General features: G+C 37.5%; 9 protein-coding genes and 1 non-coding gene across 10 annotated transcripts; 6 read left to right on the top strand and 4 right to left on the bottom strand.

Moving 5' to 3' along the window:
- Positions 1-327: 327 nt before the first annotated feature.
- MDM34 (ERMES complex subunit MDM34) lies at positions 328-1944 on the top strand (the record flags this gene model as incomplete). The annotated part of the gene is made up of 1 exon (XM_447554.1): positions 328-1944. One exon carries the CDS (start codon positions 328-330, stop codon positions 1942-1944), a length of 1617 nt encoding a protein of 538 aa, XP_447554.1.
- A 283-nt stretch (positions 1945-2227) lies between these two features.
- Positions 2228-2482, bottom strand: BOL2 (Bol2p; the record flags this gene model as incomplete). The annotated part of the gene is made up of 1 exon (XM_447553.1): positions 2228-2482. The coding sequence occupies one exon, from the start codon at positions 2480-2482 to the stop codon at positions 2228-2230; it is 255 nt and encodes an 84-aa protein (XP_447553.1).
- Positions 2483-2802: 320 nt separating this feature from the next.
- Positions 2803-3693, top strand: NIF3 (uncharacterized protein; the record flags this gene model as incomplete). Its single annotated transcript, XM_447552.1, has 1 exon — positions 2803-3693. One exon carries the CDS (start codon positions 2803-2805, stop codon positions 3691-3693), a length of 891 nt encoding a protein of 296 aa, XP_447552.1.
- Positions 3694-4733: 1040 nt separating this feature from the next.
- Positions 4734-5795, top strand: EDC1 (Edc1p; the record flags this gene model as incomplete). The annotated part of the gene is made up of 1 exon (XM_447551.1): positions 4734-5795. One exon carries the CDS (start codon positions 4734-4736, stop codon positions 5793-5795), a length of 1062 nt encoding a protein of 353 aa, XP_447551.1.
- A 456-nt stretch (positions 5796-6251) lies between these two features.
- Positions 6252-7490, top strand: COG1 (Golgi transport complex subunit COG1; the record flags this gene model as incomplete). The annotated part of the gene is made up of 1 exon (XM_447550.1): positions 6252-7490. One exon carries the CDS (start codon positions 6252-6254, stop codon positions 7488-7490), a length of 1239 nt encoding a protein of 412 aa, XP_447550.1.
- Positions 7491-7747: 257 nt separating this feature from the next.
- Positions 7748-7821, bottom strand: tV(AAC)7. Its single transcript has one exon. It is a non-coding gene; the product is annotated as a tRNA-Val (tRNA).
- A 573-nt stretch (positions 7822-8394) lies between these two features.
- RTR1 (RNA polymerase II subunit B1 CTD phosphatase RTR1) lies at positions 8395-9072 on the bottom strand (the record flags this gene model as incomplete). Its single annotated transcript, XM_447549.1, has 1 exon — positions 8395-9072. The coding sequence occupies one exon, from the start codon at positions 9070-9072 to the stop codon at positions 8395-8397; it is 678 nt and encodes a 225-aa protein (XP_447549.1).
- A 361-nt stretch (positions 9073-9433) lies between these two features.
- Positions 9434-11071, top strand: EMP65 (Emp65p; the record flags this gene model as incomplete). Its single annotated transcript, XM_447548.1, has 1 exon — positions 9434-11071. One exon carries the CDS (start codon positions 9434-9436, stop codon positions 11069-11071), a length of 1638 nt encoding a protein of 545 aa, XP_447548.1.
- A 331-nt stretch (positions 11072-11402) lies between these two features.
- COX15 (Cox15p) lies at positions 11403-12914 on the top strand (the record flags this gene model as incomplete). Its single annotated transcript, XM_447547.1, has 1 exon — positions 11403-12914. One exon carries the CDS (start codon positions 11403-11405, stop codon positions 12912-12914), a length of 1512 nt encoding a protein of 503 aa, XP_447547.1.
- A 327-nt stretch (positions 12915-13241) lies between these two features.
- MAG1 (DNA-3-methyladenine glycosylase II) lies at positions 13242-14252 on the bottom strand (the record flags this gene model as incomplete). Its single annotated transcript, XM_447546.1, has 1 exon — positions 13242-14252. The coding sequence occupies one exon, from the start codon at positions 14250-14252 to the stop codon at positions 13242-13244; it is 1011 nt and encodes a 336-aa protein (XP_447546.1).
- Between the last annotated feature and the right edge of the window lie 855 nt (positions 14253-15107).

The following is a 15107-nucleotide window of genomic DNA, read 5'->3' as shown; positions in this document are numbered from 1 at the left end:
GCAAGAATATATGTAATGCCTATGCCCCCCACAAGTAAATATATGGCAGTTATGTTAGAGTTTTGGCAAGCTGCGCTTAAATTACGAAAACAAAAACAGATCAACATTATACGTATAAAATGATGTATTGCTAGTATATAAGGAGCAAGGTCATTGCCCGGATTTGGCTCATTTCCGTTTCTATTGGGCGGTTGTTTATCATCTTTCAAAGTGCGTCGGTTAAGCTGTTTATCAACTGTTTATAATATCTTTGAGTAGCGTGTCGTGTGCGATCTATAGGGTGTTGTTTTTTTGAGGTTTTTTTTGTATTTGGTGTGGGAGTAATATATGTCGTTTCGGTTTGATCGGAGCGTTTTTGAGAGTGCCGATTTTAATGAGCGGCTCAGAGAGCGGCTCACCGGTGCTCTGAATCCTAAGAGTCGCAGACATGTGGAGCGTGCAGATGAGGCTGGCAATGAGGATGATAGCAGTGGTCATCAAAGGAAGAGCGGCGGGTCGCTAGATATTTTGAAGAATGACATTATAGTGGAAAAAGTTGATTTCTCAAGGATACCCAACTTGGAGATTCTGGATCTGGATGTAGGACTAGGTGTTTCCTCTATAAGTAGCGGTGGTGGGGGTTCTTCAATGATGAAAGGTATATGTAAAATCTCTATTGAAGGAGCGATGTTGCAAGTACGGACTGTGATTGAGTCAAATCTGTTGATGTTGAGCATGGCTGACTCGCCTGAGTTTGTGACGCCAACTTTGATTACAAATGATTCATTCAGCCTGCCGATAACTATGACTTTCAGTAATATTAAGATGGAAGCCATATCTAAGGTATTCTTTGTAGCACGCAATTCAGGTATAGGTATCTCCTTCGATGATGTTGTGCTTGACTTTAAGTTTGATTGTTCCATCAAAATTTTACAAACAACCATAGAAAAGAGACTCAAAAGAGCGATGGAACTCTTGTTTAAGGATACATTACCCACAGCCTTGTTTAATATGTCACAGAGTTGGTTCACGAACTCAGATGGCTCAAGAAGTTCTGCGAAGCATAAGAAGGACACATGTGATGAGAATAATCAGCCAAGTGCTCCTAAGATAATATTTGAAGATGCTGACCTGCAAGAATTATCACCGGCAAACATGCTACGGCTGTCCACCTTGGTATCTTCAAGACAAACTTTATCACTACACTCGACTGTCTCCAGTACACTTTCGCTGATACCCGGCTGTTTGGAAAGACAAAATCTGTATAGATTTATCTCCAGGATGCCTTCCTTAAGTAATTACTACTCTTCCTATGTTGATCATAAGAAGGAAAGAGCTGGCACCCCTTCATTGCTAATGAATAAGAGACCATCTGTAGATTACCTATTGAGGAGGTCATCATCGTCTGGAAATAGTTTAATGAGTAGTCAAGCTTACTTCGATAAAGAGTCCAATCTACTGCCAATGGAGGTTCTTGAAGAGAATGCATATGACTTAGATGTTATAACCGACATCCAAAACAAACTATACATGAGAAGTACTGATCACGATGAACAAGTAAACCATACTAAACCAAGAAGAAGAAAGATAAAGATAGGTAAGAATAAGAAAGATAAGCCGGCATACAAAGAGGAAATAGAACAACAAGAACCTGTTCAAAGTACAATTACAGTTTCAATGCCGTTTGAAGAACCACAGATTATTATTGAGCATAATGATGAAACTGAGGCTGTTAAAGAAGAAAGAGAATCGGTACTATCTTCTCCTAAGCTTATCAGGTCTACTATGGATAAGACGTACACTAATTCCCGTATTTTGAATACATTATTACAAAAAAATGGAAACCTATTAGACGAAGAAACAAGGTTAAGAGCACAGAGTATTGACTCCGTGGCTCATACAAAAATGGGTTACCTATTGGGACTAAATCATATTGCTACACCGCCACCACCACCATATTATTGAGGTATTTTTAAGCGTTATTGCTAATTACCAATATATGAGTCGTATTTTTATGTTCATAATAATTGACTATAATGAACAAATAAAACTAATAATATTCATGACACTTTCAGATTATATATAATTTAATGTAAACATATACCCTTTCTATGCAGAAATCGTTTCAAACTTTCAAAATAAGGTTATTGTATTAGATTAAATGTTATTAAAGTTTCAATGAACTGTGTTGAAAAACGAGATTTGAATAAATAAGTGATGTAGTATATGTGTCTCCAAATTAATTAAGTTAAATTACTATCTTTGACCACTCTTCCTCAGAATAGCATTTACAACTGAAAGCATGGATATCAGCGAGTTCTTCCTTTAAAGCACCATTAACAAGCCTTGATCTTTGGATCTTGTTCTTACCCACAAACGTGTTACTCACTACCACGACATCAAAACTTTGGCCACATCCATATGATAGATCTGTAACTATAACGTGGTAGACATCAGGAATCGATGTCTTCAACTTCTCTCGCAGATGTTCTTCAGTAATCATTTGTATTTATCTTGAGCTTTTGTGGTATACTTTCTTCTGGTTATTCTAGAGTGACTTATAATTCTGAATAAGATCCCTAAACTGTTGTCAGTATTCCACAATATAAGTTGATCAAGACTTATGCAATGATTTGTAAGCTCTATATGCATTTCTTGCCATCATTGCAATTATCTCGATTCTTCTGTTCTAAGTGATAAAATTAAAGTGAAAGCGATGATTTCCGTTAAAATGCAATTAATGGGGGACTTATAATAATACGCATTAATTATAGAAATGAATTGAGTTATTCCATTAGAACATCCGACTACAGTTCAGTACATATGAGAATGGGTGCACTACATAGAAGACAATTGAATAAGGCCTTGGAAGTTATCCGTGCTGCTTTCCCGGAAAAGTACGCTGACAAAAGTTTTGACAACACTGGGCTACTAATTGACTGTAGTAGCAATGAGGAATCTCATGCCAATAATGCTGTGAAGATGTTGTTGACCGTTGATTTGACATCGAGGGTCGCAGATGAAGCTGTCAAACAAGGTTGTAACTTAATACTGGCATACCACCCTTTCATCTTCCCAAGCTGGAATAGATTGAACCCACAAACCAATGTTCAACACGCAAGTGCTATTAAACTAATCCAGAACAACATTTCTGTCTACTCACCACACACTGCTGTGGATGCAGTTGATGGTGGTGTTAATGATTGGCTAGTTGAGAGTTTAGTTCCAAAAACTGTCAACATTACAACGAAGGAATGTATTGAGTCTACTGCAAACACAGCTCCACATGACCCTATCACTGGTTATGGTCGTTATTTCAAGTTGGACAAAGCAGTTACTTTACAAGAAGTTGTGGATGTCCTGAAAAAGAACACAGGTCTATCCCATGTACAAATAGCTTCTCTACCATATGAAATTTCTGGTAACCTGCATCATGAAGTACAAACTGTTGCTGTTTGTGCTGGTAGTGGCTCGGGAGTATTCCGTAACTTGAAAGAGACCCCCGATCTTTACGTCACCGGAGAGTTATCACACCACGAAGTATTGAAGTACAAAGAAATGGGTAAAGCGGTCATCCTTTGTAACCACTCAAATACAGAACGTGGCTACGTGAAGACCTCGATGCTTCAACTGCTGAAAAGACACGACACAGCTGGCTTGTTGCAGGATGTCCAAGTTAGTGAAACAGACAGAGATCCTTTAAATATTGTTTGAGAGCATAGGTGCTACTTCAACGGTATTATCTAGTGTTACGATCGAAATCACCCCTATTAAGCGTGTATATATTTCACGATTACGAAGAATTGCCTCACATCAATGCATACTTATTGCATCAGAGATTAAGAGCCATTATGCCCTTTTTATATAGCTTTGTATCTATATGTTTTAATACGACATAGAAAGAAAACTTTTCCAGCGATGAGCTTACTTTTGAAGAAATTTAATATATAAAGAGCAAATGAACAATGTCTTTAAAAGTCCATTTGTGACAGTGTCTTCAAGAGTCAAAACCCCATAGATCCACATTCCATAATAGTGGCAAAGATCGTATATATGTCCAGGAGGGTATCTTTCTTTGGCATTATTTTGGGATGCATACTATAATGTCATCTAGTTTAATATTTTTTGACTGACTGGAATGATTAAGTTTCCATCTTTTAACACCTTTCACATTTGTATATCACATTAACGTGTGTATATTATGTCTGTAGGTGTTGAGGGTGGACAATAGAAGCAGAATGGTTATGGTATCTTTTTTCATTAAGAGAACATCCATACTTGCCTTTTTGTGATACTACCCGTTCCTAGAACGAAACTGGAAGCCTATACATATTCCGCCTGGGAAAGGAACACTACTAAATGGTTTCACTATCATTCACTCGTGTTTCCTGTTTGAATACATGACCAAGAGGAAGGTCCTTCCAAACAACTTTATAACCCCGTATTTATGTTATATATTCTTGTGAGTTGAACTTACGGCTCTATCACTGGTGTAATGATAAACAGTGGTAAGTCAGAGAACAATGGTGCGGTGGGAAAGCTTTGACGACACTGGGGACGGAGGGGCCCACTGTAAATTCTGAAAGCAAATGGCGAGACTTGCAATCAACACTCTCCCAGAGAGCTCGGCCAGACGGTTTGACTAATATATTGACTACTATTTTGTGGCCTTATCCTTATTGATTCATGGTTAAAGTTGCATTTTCGCCAGTATTGTAAACTACAGAAACCACTATCAGAAAACCTGGAAAACTATGTCTAATGATACAATGTATTTCAACAGTTCACGCCGACTGCCGACGCATAGCAGGAATAATTCACCTATAGTGGCAGCAAAGAATAATAGTTCCACGCGGATACCTGCTCTGAACAATAAGAAGCCAAGCAAGAAAACAGAGAAGGATATCGAACAGCTATTGTCGCCTCAACAGTTGCCAAATGGACAGAGACCTGATTTTGGGCATGGTCCTCGTGGTGGAAAGCAAACAAATGGGGCGAAGACTAAGAACAAGAAGAAGCAAGATAAGGAACTACAAGAAACAAAGGATTCTTATGATAATTTGACTAAAAATTTAAAGAACTTACTGATTAATCCTGAGAAGACAGAAAAAACAGTGGTAGAGACACTCATTAAGTCAAACTCGAACTCAGCTACTGCCACACCACAGAAAGCCCCCAATACTACTCAAGGCATAACAAATAGTCATGGTCTAAGTCAGAATTTTTCATCACCATTATCTACTCCAATGATACTGCCTCATAATCTTCCAATGAACCCACTCGGAAATCCCAACTTCCCGGCAAACAATCACTACTTGCCTTATAACCCTCAACAATTGCAACAGCAGCAGCAGCAGCAGAATAGGTTACCAGTTGGACCAGGACCTATGAACTTCGATAATTTCAGACCTGGTATTGCACCTGTGGCTCCCCCTCAACCTCCTCCGGGCTATCCGCCAGGTCCGAACGGTCCTCCTCCTGGTATGCCACAACAGCTAAACTTTAATGGACAGCCAATGTATTATAATCAGCCACCTATGCCTGTTCCTAACAGTGCGTTCCCTATCAACCAGAGCATTGGAGCTTCACCAACATTGCCTCGTATTATTCCACCAAATCCAATGAACTATATTAATCCAGCATTATCTACACCTCCTGTTGTGAAGAACCCCACATCCAATGGCCCTGTTACAAATACAAAGCCTACAAATAAGAGTAAAAGAAATAGTGGCAGGAAATCCAACACCTTCGCAGGAGCATCATTTGCTACAGATGTACCTAATGAGAGTAATTTACCCAAGCCAAGTTTCACCTAAAGCTTATCAATTCTTCACTGAATATGTTTTTTATTTTTTTTTTCATATTTCAGAAGAACTTTGACGTTTTTTTTTTTTTTAATCAGTTAAGGCTCTTTATATTACTTGCATCAGATTCATCTCTATTGTTGGTTCTATTGCTGGTCTTATCATTCTAACGATATCTCACAATTATGATCAGTTTATGAAAAGCTTGATTTTTTGGTATCTAAGATATTTTAATGTTATGAACGAGTAATCGATAATGATATTATTGATATATATGATGTATAAGGTAAAGAATATATATTTGATCTTTTTGATAGTTGCTTAGGATCCGAAACAACAGCTCATCGCTTCTGCTAGATTGGGCAAATTTCATGAAAAAAGATAAAAAGCAAGAAAGTAATTAGTACAGCTAATGTTAGACAGAAGAGGAGCTAGACCTCTGAAGGAAGATAAGTATATATAATTATAATGGCACAAGAACAACATGAAGTGCATCAATTATTTACCCAGCAGCGAATTCCTGAAATAAAGAACCATGTTGTTGAGCTGGCACACGAATTATCTACTATCAATGATAAGTTTAACCATAAAATGGCCCAGAAATACTGGGATATCTTGGAAGTCACAGATGAAGTGTCTACTTTAACATATACTTTAAAAGAAGTGGATAAAGAGTTTGGAGAACTATGTTATAATGATGATCTATATCAATTGAGAAAACTGCCGGACTTGGTGGTTCAAAGTCATACTAAATCTCCTCTTAAACAGGGAAGCATTGAGGATGATGAAACTAGTTCCTCAATGATCTTGGTTGAATTAACAGAATGGGCAATGGCTGTATACAATTTCATATCAAAGATGCCCACTACAACTTCTGAACCAGGGGTAAACAATCTGATTGATAATTTAATGGAGCATTTCGCAAAAATTCATAAGCAACTGGATAATATTATATCGAATAAAACATATGAACGAGTTTTAGCAACAAAATGTAATCAACTACAACGTTATATTGTTGATGCTGTTACAAAGAATGAGCTTTATTTCACTTTATTTCAATGGGTTAAACTGAATAAAATTATGGAGTACTCGGGGTTCCCTTGGAACGTGCAAATACATGAAGTTTTTGAAAAGAGTCTATACGGGTATATATTTGAGGAAGAGCAGGATCTCGATTATATTGTATCCTCGTCAACAAATGAATTAGTTAAAACATTTGTAAGATCAGAAAAGTTCCAGAATTCACTAATAGCACATACGAAGGAGTCAATCGAGCAAAAACTGAAAGAGTTAGTGGAACTTATGAAAGAGGATAAGCAAGCATCAATTGAGCCAAATGCGGGCAAGATTGAAATTGATGGTATTCTCTATCCACATACAATATCAGATCATGTTAATATCCAGGAGATCATTAATACAGGAAACATGTATTCGATGGGTTTAGATTCGAAGATAAAAATGAAGATATTTGAGGTTTTGAATAATCTGATACAACAAATTCGTAAACTGGGTACTTATAAATGTGATAAGACACTCATTGCAAGATATAAAAAAGATCTCCTCGAGATATTAGAATCTGTGGACATTAAAGACAAAAAAATATCAACGACTCAATTGACTACCCTAATAGGAACTTACAATTCTAGCAAACTCGCTCAATTGGTTAATTCACAAATACAAGCTATAACTAATCTATCACAAGATTAAGGTAATGGTCGGATGGATGTGTCGTTATTTTATGTATACAAATAATAAATATATACAAGCCATTTCACACTGATGTAAATTATCTCTAATCATGTTTATTAGATCATTTGATGTGGAAAGACCGGTTAGTATAATTAAGAAATTCTAGAGCAAGCATACTCGAGTTTAGAGTACGTTGCTGAGCTACGTGTGCTAACTTATTGAGTAGAGCATAAATTGAGTCGAGCGTAAATGGAAGAGCCCACAAAAAAATTAAATGATTTCGCCCAGGATCGAACTGGGGACGTTCTGCGTGTTAAGCAGATGCCATAACCGACTAGACCACGAAACCATATTAACTTGTTGTAAATGGATAATAATTAGATCTACAGTAGGAGTAGTGTTTTATTTTGTTGGGATTATGCTATTTGTCATGTGTACTTATCCATTAACTAGGATACTAAGGCATTTTACTCTCTAATTACTTACAGAATCTAGTAGAAAATTTAACTACTTGACAAATATATCAAAACAGTTTCCTCTTTTAACATTTAGTGTTCCAAGCTCTAAAGCGCCTACACGTGAACAAAAATATGTCCATATGATTCTGATAGCTAGAGTGCCCTGTCAGTGCAAGTGCAGACACATTTATTACAAAAGAATCCGTGATGGCCATGAACTATCCAACTGGGTAAAAAGATACTAAAAAAAATCATTTCTGATCGTGGTATGGATAATGGAACATGAAAGGTCATAATCCAAATTACTTAACAACATAGTATATTTTACCAAATTTACTATAGAAGCCCATCAATTTCATAAGAAAACGTAAATTAGATTTAGAATACATATAACCGTATTTATGCACTAGTATGTAGTAATGGGAAGTCCTTATATCGTAACAAATCGTTAACAGTCTTGCTTATTAGTCCTTTACTAGGTCACCAAGCATAGGCGGGTCCTTATTTTCCACAATTTTTATTTGTTCAAGCCATTTTGAGAGATCTACCTCTAATTGTTCATCCCCATCTTCACCGTCCTGTGAAGCATCCAAACCAAGCCTCTTGAGCCCTGCTACAAGTGATTTGATATCCTCTTCTGAAGCTTTTTCTCTCAAAAGCTCTTCAAATAACGTAACATTAAATTTGTCATCTTGAGTCTGTCTCATTTCTTGTGTGTCTTCTAGCAGGTGCACGCCTGTCCTAGCGAAAATGGCCTCTTCAGACAATTGTACCTGAAAGAACTGTGAACATCTGAAGTGAAACTTATTACAGTATTTTGATAAATATGCATAGGGATTGTTCTCCCACAGAAACTGCTTAGTAACTTGGTCCACTGAAAACGGATCCCGTATTCTCTCAGGTGCTCCCGAGCACAATGGGTAACCACACCTTTGATTCAAGTTGCGCTCGTCAACCAGATCAGCATAAAGTTCTGGAGTCATTAGCCTCGCTAAGTATTTCAAAGTTCCCTCGTCACCACAGTAATCATCACATAGCAACGTCAGTATCTCGAGAGAGATAACCTCGCCTTCCCTTATTGACAACTGTCTATGTTTCTGAAACGGCCTTAGCATTTCACACACATCCTGCTTCGATATCATTGCTGAAAGTTTTACTAGCACTTCTCTAGCACCATCCAATCCTGCTGATCCATAGCTATCTCTTCGCAAGCTTAACAACTGTTACTGCTCATCATAAAACCCTTCTTTCTTATAAGCTCATCTTCGGATTTGTCGAACTGAAAAATTTCGGGATTGACGTAGCTGATTGTTCTTAAAAAAGGTGGAAGGCAGTCCTATTAAAAGTAGATAAGTTGATTGAATCAGCTAGTTAGCAACTTACTATTCAGTGCTAGGTGGCTATTTACATTTGGCTGGGGAAAAAGAGTCTATTATTGCTGCCCTTTCATTTTGTGGGAGATATATTGGGGAGCTCGGGATATAATAGGAGTTGTAATTACATATGACTAAGAACAAGGATGTTGTTGCCGGGGAAACTGACAGGAAACAGGCTATGAGCGGTGGTGCAGATAATGACGCACTTGATGAGACGGACTCAGAGTTTGAGGAAGAAGATTTTAATCAGCATGATTTCGAGATGGAGCAACTGTTGAATATGTTTAGGATACCGATATACTTAGAGAAATTTATGTTATTCACATTACTAGCCAGCTACGATTGGTTTTTGTATTATTTTACTGAGCTGCCATACAATGTTTGTCGATACCATGTCAGGTCGATAAAGAATAGCCTCTTGTCAATATTGGGAAGAAATAAAAAACAGAATAAAGTGCAATCGCTACCGAAGCAGTTGAAAAAACAGCTGAAAGAGCAACAATCTAAGATGTTCCAAGACAAGTGTACAATGTTTTTAATAATTGCATCCTCTATCCTCTTGAGTCCGCTAGATACTTCAAAAGTATATCACAGAATAAAGAGACAAAGTACAGTCAAATTATATGTTCTGTTTAGTTTGCTTGAAATGAGTGACCAATTACTCTCTAGTGTAGGTCAAAGCTTACTTACAGTGGTAATTTCTCATAATTGTTACAAGAGACTAAGGCACAGGCAATTTTTTCTTTTATTTTTAGGAGTTGTATATCTAACATGCCATGGGTATGTGTTGGTATACCAGACAATCTCCTTGAATATTGCGACCAATTCATGTTCAAATGCGTTACTCACATTATTACTGTCTATGCAATTTTCGGAAATTAAAGGTTCTGTTTTCAAAAAGATTGATAAAGAGGGTCTCTTTCAAATAGGGATGTCTGATGTTGCCGAGAGGTTCAAGTTGCTTTTATTTCTATCAATTATTGGCCTCAGGAATATTGTAGCCAAGTCAAGGAACATATCTAGCGTGATACCCTTTACTTGGTGTCTCAACATCACTTCATCAGGGATCCAAAACAGTCCCACTTTGAATGTCATTGGCAGCGAAATCATTGTCGACTGGATTAAACATGCATATATTACAAAATTTAACCGTATACGTCCGGAGATGTACGATAAGTTTTATTTTATCGCTTATAGAGATTACACACAAAATGGTACTCAATACCAAAACCGTCTGGGGATACCACTGCCAGCCTCGGTAGTCTTGTTTTTGACAATGCTACGGCCAGTATTCTTCCAGCCTGCAGAAGATTCCAGTGGGATGTTAAGTATTGTTATCACATTGCTTGGGAGTGCAGTGATCATTCTACTATCGAAGACTTTGTTACATTGGATCTTAGTGCAATGGTCTCGTAGTATCCAACGCCGGTTCCCAGACGGCGAATACAACACAATGGTAAACTCAGAGAGCTATGTGCCAGGTATTATTAGCACTGGACTGAGCAAAATGGACGAGATAACGAGGGAACTGATAAATTACGAAAAGAAGACCGATTCAAGGAGCCCCTCCACAGATTCATTCATGCTCTCTAGGCAATCGCCGCAATCTTCTCGTGAAGCAACGCCTGAGCCACACACAGACTTCTCTGACTCAAACCGTGATGCAAGTCTCTTGCCAATACCAATTCTAACCAACACAGCTACCCCCGATCAATCCCTCGAAGGTGTAACCAGATACAAGATGGTCTCAAAACGGATATGGTAGCATATCATATATAGCTATGTACCCAAGAAGACAAAGAATAAGTGATTCTCTAACTATATCTCTTTTATATCGGTGTTTATACTAATCATAAACTACGAAATGCAACAGAGCACTTTCGACCCCCCAGGCGATTTCTTCTTCTTAGGACAACATCAGGAAGTATAAATACCGCTTGATGTTTCAGGAACACTTTTGGCATATTTTCCCCCATTGTTCTCTTCCATTCAGCCTATTGGTTCTTTTTGGGCGGCTAAAAACAAGCATACTTTAACCTAAATTAATTCAGTTTGGTATATATTTGTCTTGCCCTTTCTTTTTAGAGCTTGGAAAGATGTTGACAAGACAATTGGTGCGTTCTGGTCAGAGACTTCTCTCAAAAAATGCTGGAATTTTAGCAAGCAATGGTGTGGTTGGTAGATCTACTTTAAATAGTACTCTTAACTGGACAGGTGCTAAGCATCTATCTCAGAAGGCTTCTAGTTGTGGTATTTTGAAATGCGTGGCCCGTGGAAGATGGTTCTCTACTGCTAACAATGTATTACGTAATGCTGCAGCAGGTGCCAGGATTATTGATGAAGCCGCTTTGAAGCTGGATTCTAGCGGTATTCCATTGGCTGCCAAGGATGTTAAGACTAGCAAGTACGTCGCATACTGGCTTATCGGTACTTCAGGTCTTGTGTTTGGTATTGTTATCCTTGGTGGTCTAACAAGATTGACTGAGTCAGGTCTATCTATTACCGAGTGGAAGCCTATCCTAGGTGCTCTGCCACCATTGTCTCAAAAGGAATGGGAAGAAGAATTTGCCAAGTACAGAGAGTCTCCAGAATTCATGGAATTGAACTCTCACATTAACCTAGACGAGTTCAAGTTCATTTTCTTCATGGAATGGTTCCACAGACTTTGGGGCCGTGCTATCGGTGTCATCTTTGTTATGCCTGCATTATATTTTGCTGCCACAAAGAGAACATCCTCTCACATCAATAAGAGATTGCTTTTCTTGTCTGGTTTGTTGGGTCTACAAGGTTTCGTCGGTTGGTGGATGGTTAAATCTGGTTTGGACAAAGAACAACTGGAAATTAGACAATCCAAGCCAACAGTTTCTCAATATAGACTGACAACTCACTTGGGTGCTGCATTCTTCTTGTATATGGGTATGATGTGGGCTGGTTGGGAAATTCTAAGGGAATTGAAGTGGTTGAAAAACCCTGCTAGAGCTTTAGAAGCATTCAAAAAACTTGAAAGCCCAGCTATTATTCCTATTAGAAGAGTTGCCGTTGGTTTGACAGCTTTGACTTTTGTCACTGCCATGAGCGGTGGTATGGTTGCTGGTCTAGATGCTGGTCTACTGTACCCAACTTTCCCACACATGGGTGAACATTGGATTCCTCCAAAGAGAGAATTATTCGAAGATAGATTTGCTCGTAAAGAAGACAAGTCTGATATGTGGTGGAGAAACATGTTGGAAAACCCAGTTACTGTTCAACTAAATCACAGAATTTTAGCTACCATTACTTTCACGGCGATTCTTGTTGCCCATATCTACTGTAATAGAAGGAAACAAATTGTTCCAAGAAACGCAGACATCACTATGAAAGCTATGATGGGTGTTTTAACCTGTCAAGTTACTCTAGGTGCGTTGGCTCTATGGTACTATGTTCCAATCTCCATTGCATCAATGCATCAAGGTGGTGCCTTGGCTTTGTTGACTCTATCTTTGCTATTTACTGCCCAATTGAAAGCACCAAGAGCTCCAATTAGAAGTACAATTTCAAAGTTACATGCTCAACAATTGAAATCTGGTAGCAAAGTCATCCAAGAAGCGGCCAAGCATGTGTCCAAATAAAGTGGAATACCTATGCTTACTCTTCGGTATATGAGTAATGAAAAATTGACTTTTTTATTATGTTCTTGTTAATAATGGATTATTTCAATGCGACCAGACATATAGTTTAAATTGTACTAGTGTCATATTGGTCACCTATTTGGTAGGTTGAATCTGCCAAACAAATTCAATTATAAAATTTATAAAGTTGACGTGTTATTATTATGACTTAGGTTTAATTTAGAATTGGAAGGTACATGTAAATATATTTATGCTTATTTATTTATTAATGTTCTAGATTAATATGATTTCCTTTTTAAAATGTTAATATGATCACTAAACGTATTATTACAGACCGGATCCACCACCTCTCGAACTAGTAAAATCGGTTTCTGTCTTGATTATGGCATCAATGTCAGTACTTGCCATTCGCCATATTATAAAACTAAATATAGTTCTGTTGGGTGAGAAAAGAAGGGCAAGACTGTCTACGATGTCTTCATCGTATACCTTCCAATTTAATTTCTTGTGTTTAATTTTACTCTTCTTTATTTCCCTTCGATTTTTCATGAGCTTTTTCAATGTATCAGGGTGTTGTGATAGATATTTAGCACAGCCTCTAGCTATTCCAACATCGTCTGGGGCAAATACATCCATGCGGTAAAGGCCAGTCATTAAGAACATCTTTGCGGACCACGGGCCAATCCCTTTAACATTCGATACCAATTCGTCCATAATTTTTTGATCATTTCCTTTGTCTTGAAATAAGTTTCTGATGTACTCTTCATTATCAGCAAAGTAATTGGCCAGTGATTCTAGATATTCGCATTTTTTCCTACTCAGGCCACATTTAAAAATTTGCTCATGTTTAGATGGTATCTTTATGTCTACCTTAAGTACTTTGTAATCTGGGAAATGTCCGTCATAAAGGTTAATAAATTTCTCTCTTATAGATCTAGCAGCTGAGTTGCTCAGCTGTTGTGAGATGATTGCACTGGCGAGTCTTGTAAACTTGTCGTGTAGATCATCTGCTCTGGGTCTATCTTTCAAAAACAAGGGAAACTCCTTAATCAGCACATATTGTGAAAGCGTTGGGTCAACTTCAAGTATTTCTTTTAGCCCCACTTTAAATTCATCGACATGTTTGTCCAGGAAATCTTGTGGGATTTCTATAGGCTCTGGTGCCTTTGAATCAGCTACTCCATCAGCATCAGAATTCTCTTTCTTAATCTTTGCTTTTTTTTTCACCGGTTCAACCATTGCCTCGATGACTGCAGAAGCAGCTTCGGTATCAACCTCTGATTTCAGTAAAGCTGCATCTCGCTCTGACTTCGTGGAACTGCGTAATCTTCGAGTCATCTATGCTGATTTGAGATCTGATTTTAGCCTAAGCTTTTACTGCTATTCTTGTACGCTATTCCAAGGTTTAAAAGTGGATATTACAACTTAAAGAGACATTTAATCAGCCAGTATCGATAGCTCATATCAGTTTGATTCTCGATGGCAAATTTTACAATTACATGTTTAATTGATCCACCCCACAACTTACACACCCTAGAAAGGAAATCGTCCTTCATGAGTCCTTCGACATGACAAAGCAAAATAGGCTTTTGTGTGGTGGCACTTAGAATGATTGTTTGAGGTCAGTGCAATTCCTTATTGTAGTGATGGTAAAGTGTTTATTTCCTTTGAATTTCATGTGTTTTTTCAAACTGTAAGTACCTTACTTGGTAGAAAGATCCATACATAAGTTACAATTAAAAAATAATGATTGGTAATCTTTCACAAATAATAGGTGATGAGCACTGACATATTTTTTGATTCAAATCCAGACTTCCCTAAATTCACAAGACATTCTAAAACGGATGTAATATGGTAATGGCATGTTGAATCATTCTCTTTATTAAAGTACTATGATGGCGTGCTTTCAGGAAAAGTAAAAATTCATGTTTGTTTAAAATACTGTACCTAATGCGTATCTCTCAGAATTGATATAAAAAAAAGATATGAAAGAAACAAGCTATATTCATTTATGATAAGGTTGAAATAGAATGCTATATTTGATTTCGGTACCTTTTTTTAGCTCAGAATCGAACAATAACAGCATTTGCTATATGATCTCCATAAGAAATAAAGTGTAGATCAATATTTATTACGTCAGCAAATCAACCTCGCGCAAATATCTGTGCCAAACACAGAGAAATTAACAATGGA

Source organism: Nakaseomyces glabratus, chromosome I (genome assembly GCF_010111755.1).
Source record: "Nakaseomyces glabratus chromosome I, complete sequence".
Lineage (NCBI taxonomy): Eukaryota > Fungi > Ascomycota > Saccharomycetes > Saccharomycetales > Saccharomycetaceae > Nakaseomyces > Nakaseomyces glabratus.
The sequence above is the reverse complement of the archived record's forward strand: the minus strand, read 5'-3'. Positions and strand labels throughout refer to the sequence as shown.